The following is a 23,393-nucleotide window of genomic DNA, read 5'->3' as shown; positions in this document are numbered from 1 at the left end:
TTTATTCTGTTGTTTGCTGTAAAGGCATGAAATCATGGATTCCAGGCAAGACAGGTGTTGAAGAAGGTGTATTCTGCAGTGTGACAGCATAATTAATAATTACTCACTTTTTATTCCCTTAGGTTTCCTCTATTTTATTAATGTGCAGTAATACATTTGTAGTCATTATGAATACATAAATATACTTCCGATTTTATCACACAATCCTTTACCAATATTCACTTTTATTTTGTTCTGAAGCAACTCAAATTCTTTACCTGCTTTGGCATCTTCCCCGCCCAGTCTATATAAAAAGGTTTTATCTGGAAAGCTATTATCAAGCCATCAGCATCAATATTTAAAATAATCAAATAACTCTTGGAAAGGCCAAATATTCAGAGAAGTGAAAGAGCAATAAAAACTCAAGCATGTTTACTATATATACATAAATTGTTCCAATAACGGTCTGAAGCATGTCCTTAACAGTTTCTGTGCTGTTTAGGTGTGAATTTATGCTTAGATCTTGTTGGGTTATTTCATCAACTGCATGTGTATGTTGCTCTTCACCTGTTCTGTCTCCAGTAGAATATCCCCTGTGGATTGTACCTGGCTAATGTTATGGGCCCTAAACTTAGGCTGTTATGAAGAAATTAGGCTGTTCACCAAAATGAACATCACAACTTTGGTCCAACACACACCTCCTCCTACTAGTCAATGGCCACAGCAAAGCATGAAACACACAAAAAATGCCAGGATGAGCACATGTTGCTTACATGCATTTGTGATGCTGAGATTAATGTGGTAAAGAAGTTTAATGAAAAAATCATCCTGGTTCATTAGACCATGCAGAAAAGCAGAGAGCAGCTGCAGTCTCTCCTAGAGGCATATTAGAGGAAGTCCACCTTTAGGTGACTGAACTCCAGCAGAGCATCTGCCTTGGAGTCTGATTTCACTTCTGTTATGTTACTACTTCTGGTAGGTATTTATTCTATAATGTCACCCCTTACTGTAGCTTTCATCACTAAAAATGATATTCCCCTTCCTCTCCCAGTACTCCACCTCACAAAAAACCCATCCCAATATATTCATTACCTTGTGACACTTCTACAATCAGATTGGAAGCATTGACTGGAGTGGAGGGGTGTGGGGGTATGTTTTTGAGCAGTGATACTGCTTTCCGTTTGTGCCACTTTGCTAATAAACAGGACAGGTTTTACAGATGCACTGATACTGCAGGCAATGTGCATGGTAAAATCAGCTGATTCGAGTTTACAGTCTACCCTACTTTATAAAGCACATCTCAACATCTAAGTTTCAAATCTTTCTCTATCTCACCTTGCTCAGGAAAATCAAGCACTCTGCACCCACCTCATCACCTAAGAGGAGATTGTTTACAATGCAATGAAATGAAGTGTTATGATGTGAAGTACTCACAGCTGTTGCCTCAACTCAGGCGTGTCCTGTGGTGTTCCAAGCTGATGGAGTATTCTTTGTATTTCAGCAGCTGTTTGTGAAGAGGAAGAAAAAATTGAATGGGGCAGAGACAATTGCTATTCAGTTTAATGCATTTTTGCTTGACAATTCTAAAGCCATATAAATAAATTGACAGAAATGGATATGCAGGACTTTTTCAACCTACTACAAAGATTCCATTTGTAAGTCCCAAAACAATTATTGAATGATTTTCGCTATGTCAAAGACAAAACCTGAGGTTTCTTATGAAAGAATGTATTAAAATCTTTAGGTAGAAACAGGCAATTTAAAGATTAGTCAATGATTTCATTATAGTAAGTCTAAATCAGGGGGTTTATTTTTTTTTTTTTTTAAATAAACAGCACCATTCTTATTCTGGTTTATTTTATATATGTCATTTTGGAAAACCATATGGAAGACTTCTATAACATCTTACACGAACATTTCAGAATCCATGCATCAATAAAGAGACGGCAGTAAAGCATTCATGGGTTAACAGTACATTAAAAAGGAAAGAAAACTTGTGTGTCCAGGTTTAAATTGCAATTTTGAAAATCTTATGGTTGTAAGTCTGGGATACAAACTGCCAGTGATTTTAAAGTGTATTTCATGAAACACATTAGTTTTGAACTGCAAGAAGTGACATATTGTCTGAGGCTTATTTTCAGCCTAATATATTTTACTGACATGTGAGAAAGCAAGGAGAAAAATGAACAGAAACTTAAAGGATAGGCAATTTTTCACACTGTAAAGCTTATAGTTTCTCTGTATTTCTGTGGCTCTTCCCAGGCACAATGGTGTACCACACAGACAGATATGGTACAATATTATGTGGGATCCTCACTTCCTTATCTCAGCATCTATTTTTTTCCTTAAACACGGTTGAAAATGCAGTAAGTGACAACTCTACATAAGGAAGAAAAACATATTAAAAAAAGAGAGTACTTTTCTATACACTATAGAAGTTACCTGTAGGAAACAGAACTACAGGTAAGAAAATAAGCTGAGTTATGTTAACCAGTTAGATAAAACTGCAATTCCTTAAAGCATTTTATTAATAATGTTAATTCTGATCTTTGCTTCATAATAAATCTTCAGTGAATGTAGTATAGCTGATAGTGGATTATCTGCACTACTTTACAAAACATCCCAATGCTGGCAACTGCTATAGCCAATACTTTGTGTGCACACCTGGGTAATGAATACATCAAAACAGGCAAGTTAGATTTACATGAGGTAAAAAAATCAAATACTTAATGCAAGTGTTTTTGAGATAACTAAATGGCATAAACGACTAACAGAATTTCTGTGTGGAATAGCACTGTAAGATGGGTTTCATGCAGCTTGTATTTTAACTGAGCTGAAAAACAGCAAAACACGAGGGAAGATTTTTTTATTTTGGCTACAGTCACCACTGGCTACTAAGGACCAGCCCTTCCCTGCTTCCTGCATGCTGGGCAAGGCAGTGCCTGTCTGCCTGCACTTCTGGGCAGCTGCAGCTGCTCACAAACACTGATCAACACGAGCTCGGGGTTATCAAGCTTCTTTTTTATGGCCAGTGTAATGCACTGTTTTAAAATAAGCAAAAAGATAACTGGCTGGTGTTATCTTCAAAAATATGGAGTTTTAATATCTATAAAACTGAACACTAATTATTCTGTATTTGTTCCAAGGCGCTCTGCCTTCTGACTGCAGAGCCGAGGAGCTCGGTTACTCGTATGTACTTTGAAAAGGGAGACTAAAAAGGAAACCCAAAAAGACAGAAATAAGTCTCGGTGTGTCCTACCGCCACCTAGAGGTGCATTATTTAACTGCAAGTGAAGAAAATGCAGGTTTGTGTTTTAAATAAAAATTCCCCAAAACATGGCCTATACTTAAAATATTTGCATGCCAAGCTAACTGCATATTTACCTTACTTCTAAAGCTGAACACAAGTAGATAATTGAGAGAAAATTAAAAGCCCACATTGCAAATTTGGTCAGATGTACAATTCCAAAGGCAGAGTTTGTGGCAGGTCAGGTCTTGTGATTCAAAAATTTAGCATAAAATTCAAACACGTGTTATCATGAAGTCTGTAAGTATGCATAGAAATAGCAAATTTCAAATAGGACTTCAAATCACAAGGGGAAAAGTTTGAGAAAAAAAATCCTAAGGACTGAAATAATAGCATTTTCTATGCTTCCTATAATTCAGTATTTTCCACCTTAACCTTTCATAGGTATTACTGAAAAAAAAGTTCCTGTTTATATGAAGTATAGCAAAAAATATTTTCATAGGAAAATGAAAATGCTTATTTGAGTAAATAAATAGAAAAAGAGGCAGAGCAGAAAAAGTAAATTTGGGCCAATAGCCTTCAGCAGCATTCTGGAAGATGCTTCATAAAAAAGACAAAAACAAGTTAGTAGGGCCAGCATAACAAAGGAAGTGGAGAAGCTGACTTTCCTGAAATCTTGGTTTACAGTATATACCTACAGATTGATGAGTTAAAGAAATCCAGTCTTTGCACTCCTTTGTATTAATATAAATATGCTGGCATGTATACAGACTGAAAAATACATTCTTTATAGTCTTCTAACTCTTTTGGTTTGGCTTGTTTTTTTACTGATTTCTCACTGCAGCTACCTCTGATTCAAATATTTTATCTAATATTATAGATGTAATCACAAAGCCACCTAAAATATGTTTATAGTGATAGTTTCATGAACAAAATTTTTTAACAGGATTAAAGATATTACCATGGGGATCACAGAGGGAAAGGGTCTCACAGGTCTCACAGAATCTGATTAAAAGCAAGAACTAGCTCTGCAACTCCTTAGATCACAGGACAATATCCCTTCCTTTACTCAAGGGAAAAGCAGGTAGCCTTAGCATCTCCTAGACTGAAGAAATACCTCTGCTTGCTCCTTGCACTGCTCCATGTGTGAAAGAAGCAGGGAGAAGAACCAAGCAGGCAATTGAGAGCAAAACTGCTGAAAAACTGGGATTACTCTTTGGAAAACAGAAGTTCCTAAATTCCTGATTTCACTGCTGATGGTTGTATTTATAAGGGTACTGTCTCCTTCCTTCATTTAGCCAGCATTTCAGGCCTGTGTAGGGAGTGCAGGCTGGCAGATCACAGTACACAGCATCTGCTCTGGTGCCCTCAGTCCATCAGTAACACTCAAGCGTCCCAGAGAGCCAAAGGCTTAGGCCTAGCTCACAAAGCCCTAGCACTGCACTGCAAACATACTGGTAACAGTCAGGGACCCAAGATCACAACACAGCTTTGACAAGTTCCTAGGCTACTTTACTCATTATGCTTTTCCCTTCCCCAGTTTCCCAATTCTTCAAACATCCCAAGAAGTTCCAAAAGACAGGAATAACCTAAGGTCCCTCCTGTCTTGGACATTACCAATCCTGCCACAGAGATCGTCTGGATGTTGTGCATGATTTTAATTCATTTCAGTGCAAAGTCAGACACTGGCTCACGTGAGCACTTAGGCTCCTTGGCGTACATAGGTGGCTGCTGGACTTTGCTCAGGAGCTGCACAAGGGCACACACCACATGTGCACGCAGGCGTTCTTTACCAAAGTCACCGGCGCATGGCAACAGCCTGCAAACTCCTGCAGCCACTTCACACTGCACATCAGGGGAGATGTTTGCATGGAATGGAAATCAACAGCTCTGTCAGGGCTCACACTGTACTGGCAGGAACAGCACCTTGCCAGCTGTGGGCTGGCAATATAAGAAAGCAAGCCCACTTTGGAAACTGAGCAGAGCAGGAAGCAAGGATACATGACAGCATGCAAACAAAACGCATTTTTTTCCAAGAAACTGCTGTCTTGCATGCAAAGGAATTCCATTTTTTCTACTGAAAATTAGTCTTGTCTTAGAAAGAAGCAATACCATAACATTAAGAAGACTTTCCATTTGTCCTTGCAGTATTCCTGATCTAAATGTCACAATACACAACTATTAGCTGATAAAAGCTACTCAGCTTCTCTAAGGCTGATCACATGCTCAGAAACAGGTCAGACATGGTTAATGATGAGCCAGAGAAACAATTAAGACCTAACCTGAATTCCTACAGAGAAAATTATTCAAGAGTCAGCTCATGTTTATTTTTACTAAGCCAAACTGTGGTTCAATTTCCAGTCAGTAGAAGGCTCTTCCTCTAGTTAAGGAGAGCATCAAAAGGAAAGTAGTAGTCTGATATAAAAGACCTCCTTTCCTCTACAAGAGTCCTGGTAGTAGAGATAGCTGGAGTGGAAATACTTACAATGTTTAACAGGTAGGAGTACTTGAGAAACATGTTCCTGACTGATCTGTAATATATACAATTCTTTTCATAAATAAAACCATGTTTCACATATTGGATCACACAACTACCCTTGCTTTAGGCTGGCAAGCAAAGAAGAAAGCTTCCTCTCCTTCCTCCTTGTCTTGTTTTTCAGCCAAATTTGCAAAGATGTTTCATTACTACAAGTAAATCCATGTTGACATACTGATGGTTCCAGTCCTTGAAATCAGAACATTTAAAAGGTGGCATAGGAAATTTTAAAATTAAAATACAGACACAAATAAATTAATGCAATGAAGACCAAAATGCAAACAACTTCTTTCTTCTAATATCATGGGTGCAAATAATCTTAATCCCAAACTGTGAAATAGTAATCACTGTACAAACTGTAATACCACAGTATTGTTGCAGTAGAAAAGGCAAAAAAAATCCCCACCCAAATCCTTCAGTAAAATCCTAATGCTTGAAAGGCACTGCATCAACTAAGAGAATGGAAATGAAGAACAGAGTGGAGGTCACCTACCTTCTCTGGCAGAGCTGAGAAGTGTCCAAGACTGTTACTGATGTTCAGCTACAGCATTAGACAAAGGAAACTGAGAATGGTCTTACTTTGCAATGTTTACCAGCAACTCCAGCTACAGGAGAGAAGCTTTCTCAAGCTACCCACAATCAGCTGTCTTCTTACCTTAAACGCTGTTCTATTTCACATTTGGAAAACCAAACTTTAAAGCCCCAAGTGGCCATGACCAAGCTTGCTGCAGCTTTACGAGTTGGAGAATTACATGTATCAACAACATAATCCTGAGAGTTCTAAAAAATATACCTCAATATAGAAGCATGAAACTGAGGGCAAATATGTTTAATGAGTGCTGCTTATTACCCCACTGCAGTAACTTCACTTCTTACTTGGATCAAAACTGCTTTACAGCCATCCAGCAGCTGTTTCCTTTAGCTTCCTTCAGCCAGATCCACCACATTGCCCAGTTTCATAAAGCTGTGGTCTAATGCTTCCACAGAAAATGTGGCACTCACTGGGTGTGCATGGAAGAAACGCCAACAGCAGCACAAGCAACAAACACTGAGGCACTGCTCTGCAGAGGACAAGAACCAGACAAGCAGGAAGAGCAAGAACAATGAAACCTGCCTTACAAAACAGCAAGGACTGGGACCTCACAGGAAGAAGGAGCAGAACAGCGCCTCCTGAATGTTAATTGTAATGGACCCACCTATGTCACCATCCTATACTTAAAAAGTCACAGACAGGGTTTTACTAACTGTCTGAGGTTCACAGGGCTAACACAACAACAAGCATTTAAAGACAATGCTTTTTACTCATTTTCCTTATTCCTGCACCCAAGGAGAATAAACAGAATCAGCAAAGTGTTCCTTCGTGTACACCTAATGCAACATTTGATTTGCTCCATGTGAGCCTTATGCTCCAACTGTGGCTTCATAAGGCAAATAAACAGTGACTACTGCACTAGCACAGTCACCTTGCAGAAATGCTTTGTCAAATACCTCACACGCGCTGAGACCGGCTGGGTAACTATGAAGAAATCTCCTACTTCTTTCCAGCTGAGCAAGTGAGTCAACAAACAGCACATCCAGTTACAGATTAATTTGTGTGGAATCTAATAAACTTCAGAGTCCCTCCAGAGCAAGTTATTGGAACAAAAGAATTATTTGTTAAAATTACACCAGTTCAAACTGCTTTTGCCTGGGGACAACAAACTTCCTCAATTTATTCAAATCCAATTCAATGTGTTTTCTTTCTGCACTTCAACTGAGGGTACTTGACTAAAGATGAAGAGATGCTGAAGAAAACATTCCTAGATCAAGGAAAATTAAGAGAGACACATTTTACAAGGGCACCTAGTGATTGGACAAGGAAGACTGGCTTCAGTCTGAAAGAGAATAGGTTTAGGAAAAAAATTCTCTACTGTGAGGGTGATGAGGCACTGGAAGAGGTTGCCCAGAGAAGCTAGGGATGCACCATCTCTGGAAATCTTCACATCCAAGTTGGATGGGATTTTGAGCAGTATGATATAGTGCGTAGCATCCCTGCACATTGCTGGGAGTTGAAACTAGATGATCTCTAAAGTCCCTTCCAACACAAGCCTTCATATGACTCAGTGATTCTGACTTAGTTGCAACATCTTCATCAGATGTAAGTCTCCTGTGTAAGACCCTCTTAAAAGCTATTAATCTAGTTCACTCCCTCAAATTTTGCATAAATCACAATGCCATAGTGCTGTCTTGCTAGCCCTACTTTAAACAAGAGTGACAGTTTCTCAAAGGAATCAAATCCAGGACACCAGTCAAAAGAGACCGGCTTACACTAAAAAGCATCCCCAGGAACTCACCTACTTGAAATCAAATATCCAAAAACTTTAGTAATTTGGTTTTAAGTAATTTGCTTTATTCTATCTTAACTCAGTATGCAATACTAATTATTCTAAAACAGGAGAATGCATCAGCACAGAAAAACAGTAAATGATGCATGTGTGGGAAGGAGAAAATAAAATGAGGATGGGCCTGAAGATTGTCCCCTGAGCTCTAAGAACTCAGTACGCTTGGACTAGTGGGAAAACATCCAGTCTTGTAACCTTTTCTTTATATTTTGTTACAACTTCTGGCATTTCTAAACAGAATCACGCCTCAGAGCAACCAGGAACACCAGCAACAATGCCTGAAGTTCAGGATCTGCCCTCAATTTTTTCACTGCTGTTGTAATTATTTCATTCTAGGGTACTCCCATCTATAATGGTCTTTCAAGGACAGAGTGAAGTGGGGGCATTGAAGTATTGGCTCTTCTTCTAATATGGGTATAGAACACACTAAACACACATTGTTAAAGTGTACAATTACTGATCATACACTCAATTATTACAGCTCAGCCAAGGCGAAGTCATTAAACCAATCCCTTTATATTCTTATCCTAAAGTGTCCCTGGTAACTTCCTGAAACTCAGAAGTTTGAGTATTTCTCTAAAGAATACCAGTAGCTTATTAAATTATGAAAATGAAGCATTGTTCTGCAGTAAACAGTAACTGCACAAACACCATAACCCAACCCATTTCCATGAAGGAAGTCTGGTTTTTAAGAGGCCAGGTCATTACTGCAGCCACCTCAGGAGCTGACATGGAAGGAGGCACAACACACCACAGACCGGTCAACACAAGCAAGTAGCTGCTACTGCAGGGTCACTCACAATCAATCACTGACCTGGGTTTATTCTAAGCCCTGACAGCTGTCTAGCCCCAGCAGAGCAGTTTAATAGCAGATTTGATAGAGGACTCTCTGTATAATCAAGCTGCTACGCAATCTCCTGTCCACAAGAAGGAAAATCCAATAAAACTGAGCTGCAGCAGGCATTTTAAGTACCTTAGAGAGCATCTGAAATACAACTCTCCAGAGCCAGGAAGAAGCATGAGGACTCTGGCCACATCCCTTCTCCTCTGCTGCAGGTGCAGGCTGTTTTGTAAAAGTTATCTTATCAAGGTGAGTCCATTTATACTTGCTCCATCAACAAAAGCAACAGTTGCAGTAAAATTGCGGACGTCTTCACTGGCCACCTCGCTGCTTATAACTGTAATGCAATACAGTGTCAGTCAAGGAAAAACTCTCCCTTTTTTGCATATGTTGACACAAACTGTGCTGGGGCATACATGGAAGACCCATTTTTTCAGTCTTTTCTGCTGATAGCATAAATAAATCCCTGCCCCTCTTGTGCAATGTCATCCAAATAAGACAAAGACAAGACAAAACACAGAAAAATATTAAATAGCTTCCCAGATTCATAGACAAATCTGTGATGCATGCTTTCTTAAATGTATATGCTATTTTACACAGAAAAAAAAACCTTTAAGAACTGCATGGAAATTATTCAGGCTTGAGGTTTTCTATTTCTATTTTGAGAAATAATTTATTTCTGCAAGAACTGTGAGCTTCATAACTTCACCTCATTGCAAAGACAAGCATTTAGAAAGACTCAAATTAGCTAACTTTCTCCTCAATTCCTCAGCCTTGGAAGAAGTCCACAAAATGAAATGTGGAAGGATACAATGGTTCTTAAAATCCCTAAATAACCAGCTTTTTCCAGGTTTTATAGAAACTTCACTCCATAGCCAAGAAACCTTCCGCACAACAGCAACAATAATAATATATAAATTGTTTCAGCTGGTATGTTCCCACAAAGTTTAATCTGGTTAACTGCAGCTAATTGGAAATTTCTGACAATACCACATTTAGAAGCCTCAACAAGCTCTACTGGGAGACTGTTTTCTTAAGAATCACACCTGTACAAAACCACACTTTTTATATATAGACAAAACAGAATTTTCTTTTCATACAGGCTGTGATTTCAACACCTCAGTGATCTCATTTACTTTTCATGTGCCCATCTGTGTTCTTCTTTAGCCAAGAGTAATCATGCGAACCTGCTGGTGTTTCAAACATAGTGACAGATACAGATTTTTGTGAATGTTTTTAGCAGAACATTTTAACTACCTACTGGGCTTAAACCACAACATAAAGGCATCCATTGAAAGTGTTAATATTTTTCAGGGTTTAATCTACATTTATTATTTTTTACAGTCAGATCAAGTTATAGAGGAAGTCATATGATTGATCTAACTTAACTCCCATCTTAACGACATTCAGTGAGAATAGTAGCTTATACAAAACTTGAGATGCAAGAGAAATTGAATGAAATTGTTGTCACAGGACAGGTATCACATGGCAGAGGGATTTCTGCTGGCTTAAGCTGACCTTCCAGGAATGTGCTCTATATGAATTGATACTTGTGCTGCATTAACAAACAGCAAAGGGCATCAGCAGAAAGCAGAAGTCCCTATGAGAAAGTATCTCTCAAAGTCAGCCAGACCCCCTCCAATCATATGTGGATTGTGGCTACTGAATTTTATTTTTATTACCTTGCAGCATGCAGAGAATGTGTTTGTTCAGCTAGGCTGATCTTCAGTGTGAATGAACAAGTCAAATACTTTATCAGCGACCTCCCATGCCAATACTGAGCAAGGCTAGATTACGCCATTCTTACTGGCTTCTCAACCAACTCTGTACAAAATGCTGACACTACCTGGAGGAGTTGGGGAGTGAAGGAAGGGTTTGGTAGGGAAGGAATATGAACCATTACTACAGTTAATGTAGGTTCTCTAGCTTGATTACTGTTTGCAAACTCAAAAAAAAAGTGCTTTAAAAGAAGTGTTTTAAAACCCAAAGACTGGGCATATTTTACCAATATCAGGCTTTGTTCTGTGTTCCCAAGCAAAAGGCAGAATTCTAAACTGCTTCTAGATGGGCAGCTCCAAAGCTCAGCTCAAGATGCCAGTGGAGACTTGATAGTTAGAAATCTAGCCTGCACCGTTCTTGCTTTTTTTTAAGGAATGCTCCAAGTAATGTATTTGGTAGCTACAAATAAAATATTAACTACAAAGCAAAACAAAGGCATACTAGCCTGCTTCCTCAGTGCCCCACACATGACAGAGTTATTGTATGTGTGGGGAGGAAAAAGCATGGCTTGTTACTTCTTGCACTGTTCCTGTCAGAGACATGAGTCAAATCTTTCCAGCTGAGCAGAAGAGTCAGCTCCTCTAACTGTATCCTTCCTACATTTATATCTGTGAAGTTGTTCCTGTAGAGGAATGCAATTCCCATTTTTCTCCCTCTTGGGAACATCTTTTTAAATAAAATGCTTTCCCTCCTTTAGCCACACAAAGAGAATCAGTTCTTTAAAATCAGAAAGTGGTCAGATTTCAAAGAACTGCTCCCCCTCATCTTCAGTTGTGAGAAGTCTGAAAATTACATATTTTAAAGTCTTTAAATTAGGCTTTTTGTCTCACTTAATCTACTTTCATCTGTCCACTTGTTGGAAGATCAGATTTATACAATTGTATGCCCTTCCAAAAGAGAGGGAGAGGAAAAAAAAAAGAAAAAAAAAAAAGGAAAGAAACAATCACACGGGCTCATCCTCCCAGGCGTATCCCAGTACGGTAAATGAACATGCCTGGTAGAAATACAGTTTTGTAAGCAGGCAGAATTTGTTTTGTCACAGAGAAATATATTTTGATAACTCATTTTGTATCTGTGCATCACACTCATTCCTTGTCTATCCAGTTGCTGTAGACAAGTGGAAATATTTCAAGGAAATATTGAAGGGAGGCATTTAGAATTGTCTCAAGTTAATAGCACTGCCATTAAGCTGACAAATAGGTGAGAGTGCTACCTGTGAAATCCAGTTCTAGAACAACTGCTCCTTCAGTAAACTGATTAAACCACCTTGATAATAGGTTCTCTGTCTGCAAAGGCCAGACAGGTTGGAGCTTTACATCCTACATATATTCATCCACATATTCTCTCCTCCATATTCTTGTTCTTCATATTCAGAAAGCTAGGGACAAACCTCAACCACCTTTAAATGCACTACTGAACTTTTAAAGCATGAAATGTAGGTCACCTAGATTTTATAAAGATATAATATAGGCCTGAAATGAGAATTACAGTTACTTTAGACTAGGATCCAGACAGACCATCAAACCTTAACTACCAGTTGTGTTCTAGTAAGATAGAAATTTAGCAGCTATCCAAGTCTAGCTCATTATACACTTCTTTGGCTTTACTATTTGAATCTGAAGTTCCCTTAGCTGTTTGCAGATTTACTTCCCATCACTGCTAATACAGACCCGAAACCAAACCAGCGAGACATGGCTTGCAGGCATTGCTGCCCTCACTGAGGTTCAGCACACAACACTGCAGCTCATTTGAGCACATGTGATTCAGGCTCCCCAGACTTCAGAGCACTGCTCAGTCACATGGATACTCAAAAACTCCAGGAGTCAGTCTGAGAGCCTAACTCTCTCTCCTGCCTGAGGCCTGCCACTTTCTCTGGATGTCAAGAGCAGCCTTAAGTTTTGCAACTCCAGCTTCTCAGTGAAACAGTTGTGACAAAAGTAATAGAGAAACACCCCACTGACTAGTTCCCTAAATCTCAGCTCAGAGATGTCACTGATAAAATATAAGTTTCAGGCTGAGCAAAGCAACTGCTCTCTAGATGTTGTTAAGTGATGTTATACACATTTATTTCTGCAGAAATGCTGTAAAAGTGAAACAAAGCACATCCTTCTCTATGGAACAGCTGAGAGAAGTTTCTACACACAGAATGCTCTGGGGTTGGGGATCTCAAACACAGGCAGGAGTAAGAGAACTCTCAGTACAGACAGCAGCATATGCTGCTTCCCATTAGCTAGCTCAATTTCAATCTTCAAGGTCCTAAAAAGGACTCACCAACACCCTCTCCTCCAAAGAAACTCAAACAGTCCAGTACAGATAGCATTTGTTGCAGTAGCTGAACAAAGGTTTGTACAAGGCAGAAGCAATTTATAGCTCTTAACACACCTTCAACAAAACAATCAACGGGATGATTGCATCAATAGATAAAAAAATCTGTTCTTTGAAGTTAAAAGGCTAACCAAGATGTTACCAGCCACAAATGTATGTCCTTCCATTAACCCAAACCAAAAAGAATACTATCTTGCAACTGATACAATTATTGAAGCAGTGTGTTAAACCAGCATAGAGAGGAGCTTTCCTAGCTAATCAGTAACAGTGGGCTAGATGAACTAGGAAAGAAATGAGAGTATTAATACAACATAAGCATCCTGCCCATGCATTATGAGTGAGGTACTTAACATATGTATTTTATCTTGAAACAGATCAGTTTTATTACTTGGAAGGTGAGGATGTAATAATTCAGCCTTGAAGAAATGTTAAAGATTGTTGTTCTCACCCATGCTACTTCCTATAAACTCTGGTGTATTATGAAACCTTGGCTGCACAATGTTATCTAATATAGGAAGTTCTGTATTTCCCCAACAAGTTAAAGGGCCAGCTTGTAGCTCAAAGGGTCAGTTTCTTTTCAACTAATCTGTATCTCATCTCCATCTCTATAATAGTATTCCCACCTTGCTTGCATGTTACCGGAAGTGTAAACTAGTTTTGAGGTACCTCCTGAAATAGCCTGGTGATCTGAAATGAAATTCACTTCCTCTATTAATCTCACACTGAAAACCAGAGTATTCACACACCTCCAGGTTAATCAAGAAGAATTCAAATGTGTTGACGCCTCTCACAAAAGCTTAGCATATCCAGGCAGAAGTGCAAAACCAAGGCAACTGCTTAGATGAAAACCCATGCATTTATGGTTAAGATTCCTGTCTCTCCCCCTTCCTTCCTAAACAAGATGAAAAACTGCAGTCCAAGAGACATGTTCAGCATCTCACTAGCACTGTAAGTGCCTAAGCTTGCAGGTTTCTTCCATCTGACCTGGAAGTTCCTGCAGCTCCCACACTGCAATAGAAAGCTGCATGGGTATTACACACAGTGGGAAAAAAAAAAAAAGCTAGAAAAGTCTGTAAGTCCTTAGAGACCTCAGTTCAGGAAACACATAGGATCCAGACCCTCATAAAAATCTATGGACTGCAAGAGTAACTGAGTGGTTACAATTCAGTCAGATCTACACAAGAGCAAGGGATGGAATCCAGCTGTGTCCCTACCAGGACTAGAAAATCTTTGGCTGCTGCTTTTCAGAGCAAAGCTCCGGTTTCTGAAGCCATGCAGCAGTGGGGCTTAGAGACATTTGGACTTGGGTCTTGGTATGGCAGTAGCACCTATCCATTGCTCAGACCTTAGCCATCTAAATTTCAAGATACAAAAGACAGTAGAACTGCAGATAACTCTTCTGGCACATCTCCTATCTATGCATGGGCAGCTTGCTGTTAACATGCCTTGGGGAGGAGACAGAAGAAGGAAGAGAAGGGACAGAAGGGGAAAGATGAGATTAAGGAATCAGTGAGTCCAGCACAAGACAGTTAATTATGTTCAGCAACTTCCATAATACTCCAGTTTCAATCACTGACTTTATGTTTTCATTTGACAGAAAACCGTTGTTTTACATCTTGGAGCCTCAGTGTCTGTCACAGGTGGGCAGCTGCCTCTGGAAGACCAAGTTAGAAGCCATCAGACTGAATGAGTTCACTGCGCAGATTTTAGGAAATAAAACATGAGGACTTTTACAGAGTTGGTTTGTTAACTTTAGGTTGTGGAAATACCACCCTGAAGTACAGAAACTTTTCAATAAGGCAAAATTGCAATTTTTGTTCTTGCCTGTTGAGATCTTAAGAAATTCTTTCTGGAAGAAAATAGAAAATGTAACTGAAAAAAACAGGAAAAAACCCAGTCTGTGCCACTAACCTGCGCTACAAATACCAACTTCTAGAATTTGTCTTCAAAACAAAGATCAAAATTTTAATAAAAACTGACATACTTTACTGTCCAGAATTCATTTGAAGTTTTAACATTAAAATACTCATTTCTGCATGCACTCTGCATCCTGCACAACATAAAACACATGTACCAAAACTAGCCACATGTTGTTCATGACTATTTCCCTTCTGATGAACTATATACTTTACATAGTTTGTCAATCAAGTTGTATTTGCTTTGTATTCACACACATTAAAAAAAAAATGGAAAATGGTGGAAAAGGGAAAAAGGATTGACAATCCCAGCAGCCTAATTAACCTCTAGCTTGAATACCCCAGTTAGGTGGCTAAAAAATACTAAGTAGCATGAAACTAAGTACTGGTATTTTAAAACTTGCAGAATCTTATTTACAAATCTAAGACATACAAGGAAGAAGGGGAACCTGCAAGGCCACAGCTTCTGTCCCTGCTAAAAAATTCAAGCTTCAGTGAATACTTGATGCAATCCTTGCTCAGCAAACACCTCAACCTACCATCTTAAAGTGTCCTTTAACTGACAGGACAAAATTGGTGAATACAGAGTGATACTATCTGTACTTGCCATGGCAGATCACTGCTAACAATACACATGAAGGAAGGAATGATCACGCTGTGTGGGGTGCCACAAACCTACCAAATGAGTAGGCAGAGTCAGAGTTAATTCCCATGAATGAATCTGAGACACTCACCTTGAGTGGGGCCACAACCATTACTAAAATTTTACACAAAACATGCACAAATGTAACTTACAGCATTGTGTGATCTTCTGGATGTTAGAAGTTATGCGTTGGGCTAGTTGATTAGGATCCCCAAAACCTGGTCCGTACGACATGGCTGAGTAGATCTGCTGTCACAGTCATCCACAACAGGAAAATGACAGTCTCTACCTACAGAAAACAATAGTTATGTTTTGGTCATTGGTTTATAAAGGTCTTCATCTTCTTAAAGATACATGGGAGAATACATGGGAGAAGATTAAAGAAAACTCTATATACTAATGTTTACCCTCCTTGAACGCACTGTACTTCAAGGACAGTTTATCTTTTGTCAAACTTCTTATATATTTTCCCCACTGTAATCAAAGAGTGTAATTTTCATTGCATTTACCATTCCAGTAAAAAAATGTTTCATCTGAAACTTCCAAACCCTCTGAAGAATTACATCCCAAACCAATTACATTGTTATTTACATACCATATATCACCCACCCCAACAATAAAATCCAGCATAAGTAACCACTGGAAAAAAAACTTCAGAAAAAAGGCAGCAACCAGTTTCCTCCAAACAGCAATCATTTGTATCAACTTCAGTTTTAGTTTAACCCAGTGCCACCTAAGTTCTATGAATTAGCACTTTATCCTGTTTCAGCTGCTGTGTTTGTTGATATGAATTCTTTTTTCAACAACTTGGGTATGCAAACACATTTTTAGGGGTGTTTTTCCATCCATACAGATAAAATTTCAGCACAAGCTCATGGGCACATATCCTAAATCAAAATTACCAAGACATAAATTACAATGCCTGTGCAAATCAAAACTGGTGGTTTATCTGTTCTGCAGTGAGAATGCAAAATAATCAAGTGCAACACATCCAACACAAACCCACAATTTCATCCAGGCTGTGCTTTCCTGCACATCACCTTCACAGGTTGAACATTTTAGCTTCACCACTTCCCCACATTTCCACTGTTCAACCCAAACCATGTGCCTTCCAAACAATGTCCTCTCCTCCTGACCCATCAGCTTCTGCTTAAGAGACACCACTAAAACTCCATTTCAGGTATAGAGAAAAAGAAAGCAAATTTACTGTGTGAAAATAAGGAAATGAAAAGACCAACTGATTTGTCAAGTATGACAGCAGCTGTACTACAATTTGCAAACCCAAGTCCTTAAAACCTTTTTTTAAATACAAACAATTAACAGTCATTGTTGCCAAATATTTCCTTCCACCTTGGAAATGCCTGTATTAATACAGGCAGCAATACCCTGGCTGTTTTAAAACACAACTGGTTTCATATCTCTGTCATATAAAATGATCTCTAGCAGAGCCAAGACATGTACTGGTCTTGACATTGTACAACTCACCAAAACTTCACCAGGGATGTAAATACAGAGGTTAGGCCCATCCCTGCCTCCCTGCAGGTGACATCACCTGTGCCCCATGAAAAAGCTGCTGCTACCATGAAGACAAACTCTGCTTAATTTAAAAATGGCTGCTTCACTATGATCCCAAGCCCTGCTTGGAGTCATCAGGCCCTAGTAATGAATAACCTGACAGCAGACGAGGCCACAGGGAGTGTATTTGCACTCTTCTTCTTGCTGCACCATTGCCAGAGTCATGATAACTGCCTGCAGTGTCGTTTCCTTTGTCTGTACCACATGCAGATTCAAGTTTTTTTGACTAAAGTCTGGAGTCAGTCAGCCAGCCAGCCTAAATCCCACTTATCTGGGCCAAGACTGGAACTACAACTTTTGATTTTCTTTGGAAATTCCAGGCAACATCGCACTGAATTTGTATTGCAAGACCAAACCCATGCAACCTTTAAAGCAAATAAATGGCTCTATACCTTAGTGCATTGACTAAGTAAGGAAATCTACTAATTCAGTGAAAAATACAATAATAGGCATAAAATACAAAGAAACCACCTAAAAACTAAATTTGAAAAAGATTTCTCAGAACTGCTGACAGGTTTTTGTAAAAGTTATTACTATTTCTAGATACCTTAAAAAAACTTTTTAGTTAAATATTACAGTTAATGTTAAAAGTTGTTTAACTTTTATGTTTAATGGTAATGTTAAATGCCACTGCTAAGGAGAAGAGATGGCAAAAGACCAAGCTACCTTGTGTTAGAATTAACTGAAACAACATTTCATTATTGGTTTTTTTTCTTTCATATTGGTATTCACCTAACAGCTGCCTGTAGCACTGTTCTCAGGAATACCTTTACAATCAAGAGATATGCACTGAATATTTCATCCAAGTCTTGACAAAAGCAGCTACTGCTTTTTTTTTTGTCTTGCAAATTTCTACAGCTAACTGTAAATATCTTTAAAGAAGTTACACTCCACTACACTGACAAGCATACAGATTGTTCAATACATAAGACAAGAATTTTTAAAATTTCTACAACAGCCAAACACAATAGATAGCAAGATGTTCAGATAACAGAGTACAAACTCCACAAGATATAGTTCAACTTTTCATCTGCACATGTAGATCTCTCTAATTGTTGACACAATTCTTTTTATCAACTCACATACTTAACAATTGAGTACTTATAGCAAATTTGTAGGATAGCCATGTAAATTCACAGCTGGTTTACTCCAAACACATTCTTCTGCTAACAGAGCTATTCCTGAGTATTTCAATAATACAGATAGATGACAGTAAGTGACTGTCTGGGGAACAGACAGAAAGAGAGGTAAGAGGACAACCATCAGCTGTCATCACCTCCCAATCTTCACCACATTTTCTCCCTCTAGTTCTCACAGTAACATGGGTATCTGAACCTGATGAACACCCTTCTTCCACTCACAACCCCTTCACTTGTGAGTGCTGAGTTACTCAAGCTCCTCTGAAAACACAGATAAGCTGAGCCCTTGGAAAGTCAACTGCTAATGACCTAGACAAGGTCAGGGTTTCAACCACCAGGAAAAAAAACAAGCATGCACCAAGCACTTCTTTCCATCCAGGGTGATTGGAGCATTCATCACGACACTGCATTTCCACAGAAATTACCCCTTTTCCCTTTCACAGCATTTAAGTACTCTGTTGTGATGTATTTGGTATGACTGGCTGCACAACTTACAAAACAGGGAAGTTAAAGGCCTGCTGCAGTTGCAGGAAGTACACTTTGCCTTCAGACTGGAACCAAGCTGCACTTGTGGTAGTCTTCAGTTCCTCTAAAAGTTTCAGTCAGGTGTGAGTTTCTGATTGTACATTTTATCTTCTGCTCAACATCACTGCCTCTGAATGGGAGTATACTGAGTGCCAATTCAGCTTTTCAAGCTACTGTAGAAATTCCAAGGAACTGAGTCGACAAGCACAAATTAAATGAAAAATCAGAACATTTTATTAACACTAACTGAAGCAGGATCTCACTGTACATTGAGGTTTAAAGAACTCAAAGGACTGAATATATTTTCCATAATTTCTGCATTAACTAGTTCCTACATCATTTGGTCACTTCATACCAAAACAAAAAATGAACCTTAGTACCAACATATCTTCTAGAAAGGTGTTTATCAGGCATAAGAAAAAAATACACTTTTTCATCGACTATGAATGCAGAGACAAGAAAGTCTCCACATCTAAGCAGCTCCCCAGTGTCATTCCTGAAGCTCCATCAGGACAAAAGGAAGTGATGTGACAAGCACTGCACATGTCAGATTTCACAGTAGTTGCACGAACATTTTGCAGACTCCAGTAAGCTACAGTTAATAAGCACCTAATCTATTTTGTATTCTCTCATTTAGATATTCGAAGAATTCTCCTTCTCCCAGAAGTCTAGTCCAGATACATTAGGATAAGAACCCTTAAGCAATAGTTTCACTGTTTGAGCAATATTATAGCATTAGGACCTAGAATGTTTACATGGACGCTTAACTTTCAGAAAGCAGAAAGTACACACTGCATTCCATAGAACACTTGAAAATTTAAATCTGATCTGATTTTATGCCTTTAAGTATCCAGAAATAAGTCATGGGGCTTTCCTTACAGGATATTCTTTTCCTAAATAAAGGTCACAGTAACAAAGCTTCTCCTAAACAATATGTGGCTTCCTTTACAAACTACCCCTCCCAAAAAAAAAAGGTCAAAATTCTTCAAGCAGGGTGAAAACACAGCCAAAAGTGATGAACTGCTGAAAAACTTGGGCAAAAATTTCAGCAAGTCACAATGTTTGCTAAAGAAAAGATAAGGACTCCTGCTACAGCACCTGAGGGATCCTCATAACAGACTCTTAGCAACTGAATTAATAAGATACAGGTGAGCATTAAATCTGTCATTATTTTGCTAAGGGATGAGGCAGGTTTAATTTTTTCCTGGACTTATGTCTCTTTTTCCTTTATACTTCAGCTAAAATATTTAGAGACTGATATTACATTTCCCACTTTCTGCTTTTACAGCTCCTTGTGCTGAAATCCTGGTCCACAGGCAGGCTGTAGGCCCCCATAATACAAAACCTACCGTGGAGCATAATAAATTAGCAAACAAAGTAGCAGTAAAATTAAATTCTTCTTGCCTTCTTAAAAGAAAAATTTCCAGATTATTTTTTTATCCTCTACTTTCAGGTAGAAGTCAAACTTAAATCCATATATGATAGGAAAAAGCAAAGTTTATTTAAAACTGCATCAACACTAACAGAAGAGATGTCAAAAGGTAACTGCCTACCTACTCTGCACAATTCCCTTAGCCTTGCCATGTCACTGATGCTGAAACCTACCAAAACCAAGCTCGCATCATCTAACAGCTCTATGTTTGGGGTTTTTTGAAATAATTATTAGATTGTGCCACTGGTCAGTGTTTTTAGTCATTTTTTTCTAAAAATGATTCTGTTGAACAAAGACGCAATTTAAAGCAGCGACATTTAAACTGCTCAGCATGAAAAGCTAAATTACAGAAGCCTGAAATTCTACTAGGCCTAACACATCACCAACGCTAAGCATATACGGATAAAAATTACCACCCTTACAATTGTCTGATTCATCCACACTGATATTTATGATGAACTAGGTGAAGGAAGTGCATAGCTTTCACAAGCCTAAGAGAACATATTAGTGCTTGGAAAAATGCCTTAAGCAAGAGAATTATGTTTCCTAGGAGCACACAAGGCATTTAAAAGCCTTATGACGAAGCAAGGAAAAGGAACACTGGGGACCGAAACTATGGGGAAAGAGAGGGAATGAGAAGTCTGAAAATGGACCTGATGACCATTTCAAAGTGCCCAGTTTCTTTTGCAGCTGGTTATCTCATGGGAAAAAGAAGATGGATGAGAAGCCTGATATATGTGGTGTGCTGTTTGTTCTCACCCAATTCTCCATCATGGTAGCTTGTTGGCTACCAAGTGAACAGATCAAGCACACCAAGGGATAAGTTTACCTTTGCACAAAATCTGATTGCAATGCATGCCAAGTCTCTCTGAGGCCTACCAGGGTGCTAATGACTACATATAGCTCATGGTCTCTTTTCTTCTCCTCTCTCAAGAGTTTCACTTCAGTGTAAGCCACCAAGAAGACTGCTACCTCATATTCTTCCAAAGACTACAAAAGGCATCATCATGAAGCACACACAGACACAGGTTATAACAATGCCAACACTGAGCACCACTTTCTTCTAATTTTGACATATTTTAACTCTTTTTTTTGGTCCCCTTTTCCTTCTTTTCCATTAAGAGCAATTGCACAATCCCCAGGCTCCAAGCAGAAGGGCTGCACTGCTGGCAGAGCACAAGCCTGTATAATGACCCGTCAGGAGGGCTCCACTCGCCCTGCTGGCACAGCCCTCTGCCTTTGAATGGCTCGTGGAGGGGACCACAGCATAGGAGCACATTGCTTCTGACCAAGTATCCTGAGATTTTAACACCGGGCGTTTTCAATTAAGGTGTAGTGCCCTGCGGTGCATGCAAAGCGGAGTGAAACCTTCCACTGACTTGCTGAGTTTGAAGAAGCCTGAGTTTCTGATGCAGCGCCGAGTGATTCACCAGGAAAACAGCGATAACGCCGGGCGCCAGGCCCGGGCTCACTCTTTACACCGGCCACTTTTATAATGTCCCCTCCTCCCGCTGACACGCTCACCTCGGACCTGGAACAGCACGGGGACCATTTCCACAAGGCGGGGGTGCCCGTCCCACCCCACAGTTCCACACCGGCTGCTATAAAACACCCGCTGTAGGCCCCGACCCTCCCCCAAGAGCATCGCCAAGCCCAAAGCCCTGGTACCGTGGGTGTCACAGGGAAGGGTGCGGGGAAAGGAGCTGCCGCTGATACGACCGACCGCGCTCCAACACCGCGCTCCCCGCACAGCCCGGCCCCGGCCCCGCCACCCCCGCCTCGCCCAGAGCCGCCCCGCTCGCCCCACGGCCAGGCACGGGGGCGCGGCCCCGGCTCCAGCGAGGCCCTTCCCACTGCCCTCCGACAGGCTCCCCACGCCTGACAGCCCCTTCCCGGCCGGCCGGACACCGCCCGGATCCCCCCTGCCTGCAGCGGGCAGCACCCCCAGCACCTCAGCGAAGCTCCTGCGGCTCTTACCCGGCCCCGGCGAACCCGCTCCCAGGGCGGCGGCTGGGGGCGGTGGCGGTGCAGGGCGTGGAGGGGCGGGCAGGCCCCGGCCCGGCCCGCCCCGCCGTGACGAGAGAGGCGGGGGGAGGCGCGGCCCCGCCCGGGTGGCTGCGAGAGCGGGGCCGGGCCGTCCCTGAGGGGCGGTTCCGCCCGGGCCTGCGGGGCCACCGTGCGGCTGACGGGCCCCGGGGGCTGCCGAGGGGAACGGGACAACCCCGGCAGCTGCAGCCCTATGCGATTGGAAAAAGTGAGGGTGAAGGGTGGAGAGAGTGTCTTTCAGGGCGTTGCATAGTTGCTGTTGCATCAGGAAGCAAGGCGAAAACATGGGCAAGGATACAATATTATAGTGAAAAATACAACGTTACTTTATTAATAGCCTGCTTTACCCGCCCTGCCTTCCGCTTGGGTTATTTCTTCTCTAAAGGGGAATGGACAATTCAGAGAGTTGCGCAGTAGATCTCTTTAAAGGTGCCTTTGGACGCAGAGATACACGATATACAGCTGGGATGGGAGGCAAGCGATGCCAGGAGCAGGAAAAATGAAGGATGCATTCACACGGCTGCCGGTACCGGGCTCGGGAGGACAAGGAGGATGCGATAGCCAAGCACCAGGGCTCCTCCCGGCCCAGCTACCTGGGAAGTGACAGGCGAGCCTCCAGGCTGCCTGCACAGCATTTGAGGCATTTCTGCATCCTCCCTACTTCTTCAAAGGGACAATGACAGGGCCAGACGCTCCCCAGAGCGCCGAGGCTGAGCTGCTTCGTCTGCAAGAAACCCCCGTGCGCATTAAATAGCACAGAGCAAACAGCCCGCAGACCTGATTGCTGGGAATGCTGCCTCCTCCACACGGCCCAGCCTCGCCTGAGGAACAGCTTCAGGAACTGGGAACTGCAAGCTTAATTGTGCTTTATCATAGATCTTGGTCTTTGCTAAGATTTAGAAATAGCTGAAGCAGTGAAAAACATACTAGGCATGCTAACCCAATAATAACAGAGAAGTCTAATAAACTGCAAACACAATGGAGTGTTAAGTTAAAGGCCTGAAATAGGCAAGACTACCCTTTACCTTA

General features: G+C 40.6%; 1 protein-coding gene across 2 annotated transcripts in view; it reads right to left on the bottom strand.

Moving 5' to 3' along the window:
* STX7 (syntaxin 7) overlaps positions 1-22,447 on the bottom strand; it is a 31,674-nt gene extending 9,227 nt beyond the window's left edge. Inside the window, exons 1-3 of one of the 2 annotated variants that reach the window (XM_071436434.1) lie at positions 22,296-22,447; positions 15,800-15,936; positions 1,414-1,483 (exon numbers count right to left, since the gene is read on the bottom strand). In XM_071436434.1, the coding sequence (XP_071292535.1) occupies positions 1,414-1,483; positions 15,800-15,881 (152 nt within the window). In that variant the 5' untranslated portion in view covers positions 15,882-15,936; positions 22,296-22,447. Of the gene's footprint in view, positions 1-1,413; positions 1,484-15,799; positions 15,937-22,244 lie in introns of both variants that reach the window. The other variant, XM_071436444.1, reaches the window with a different exon arrangement.
* Positions 22,448-23,393: the final 946 nt, after the last annotated feature.

Source organism: Agelaius tricolor, unplaced genomic scaffold, assembly GCF_023055355.1.
Source record: "Agelaius tricolor isolate 1412-34295 unplaced genomic scaffold, bAgeTri1.0.p SCAF_1, whole genome shotgun sequence".
NCBI classification, from domain to species: Eukaryota; Metazoa; Chordata; class Aves; order Passeriformes; family Icteridae; genus Agelaius; species Agelaius tricolor.
This window is presented reverse-complemented; position numbering and strand designations above follow the sequence as displayed.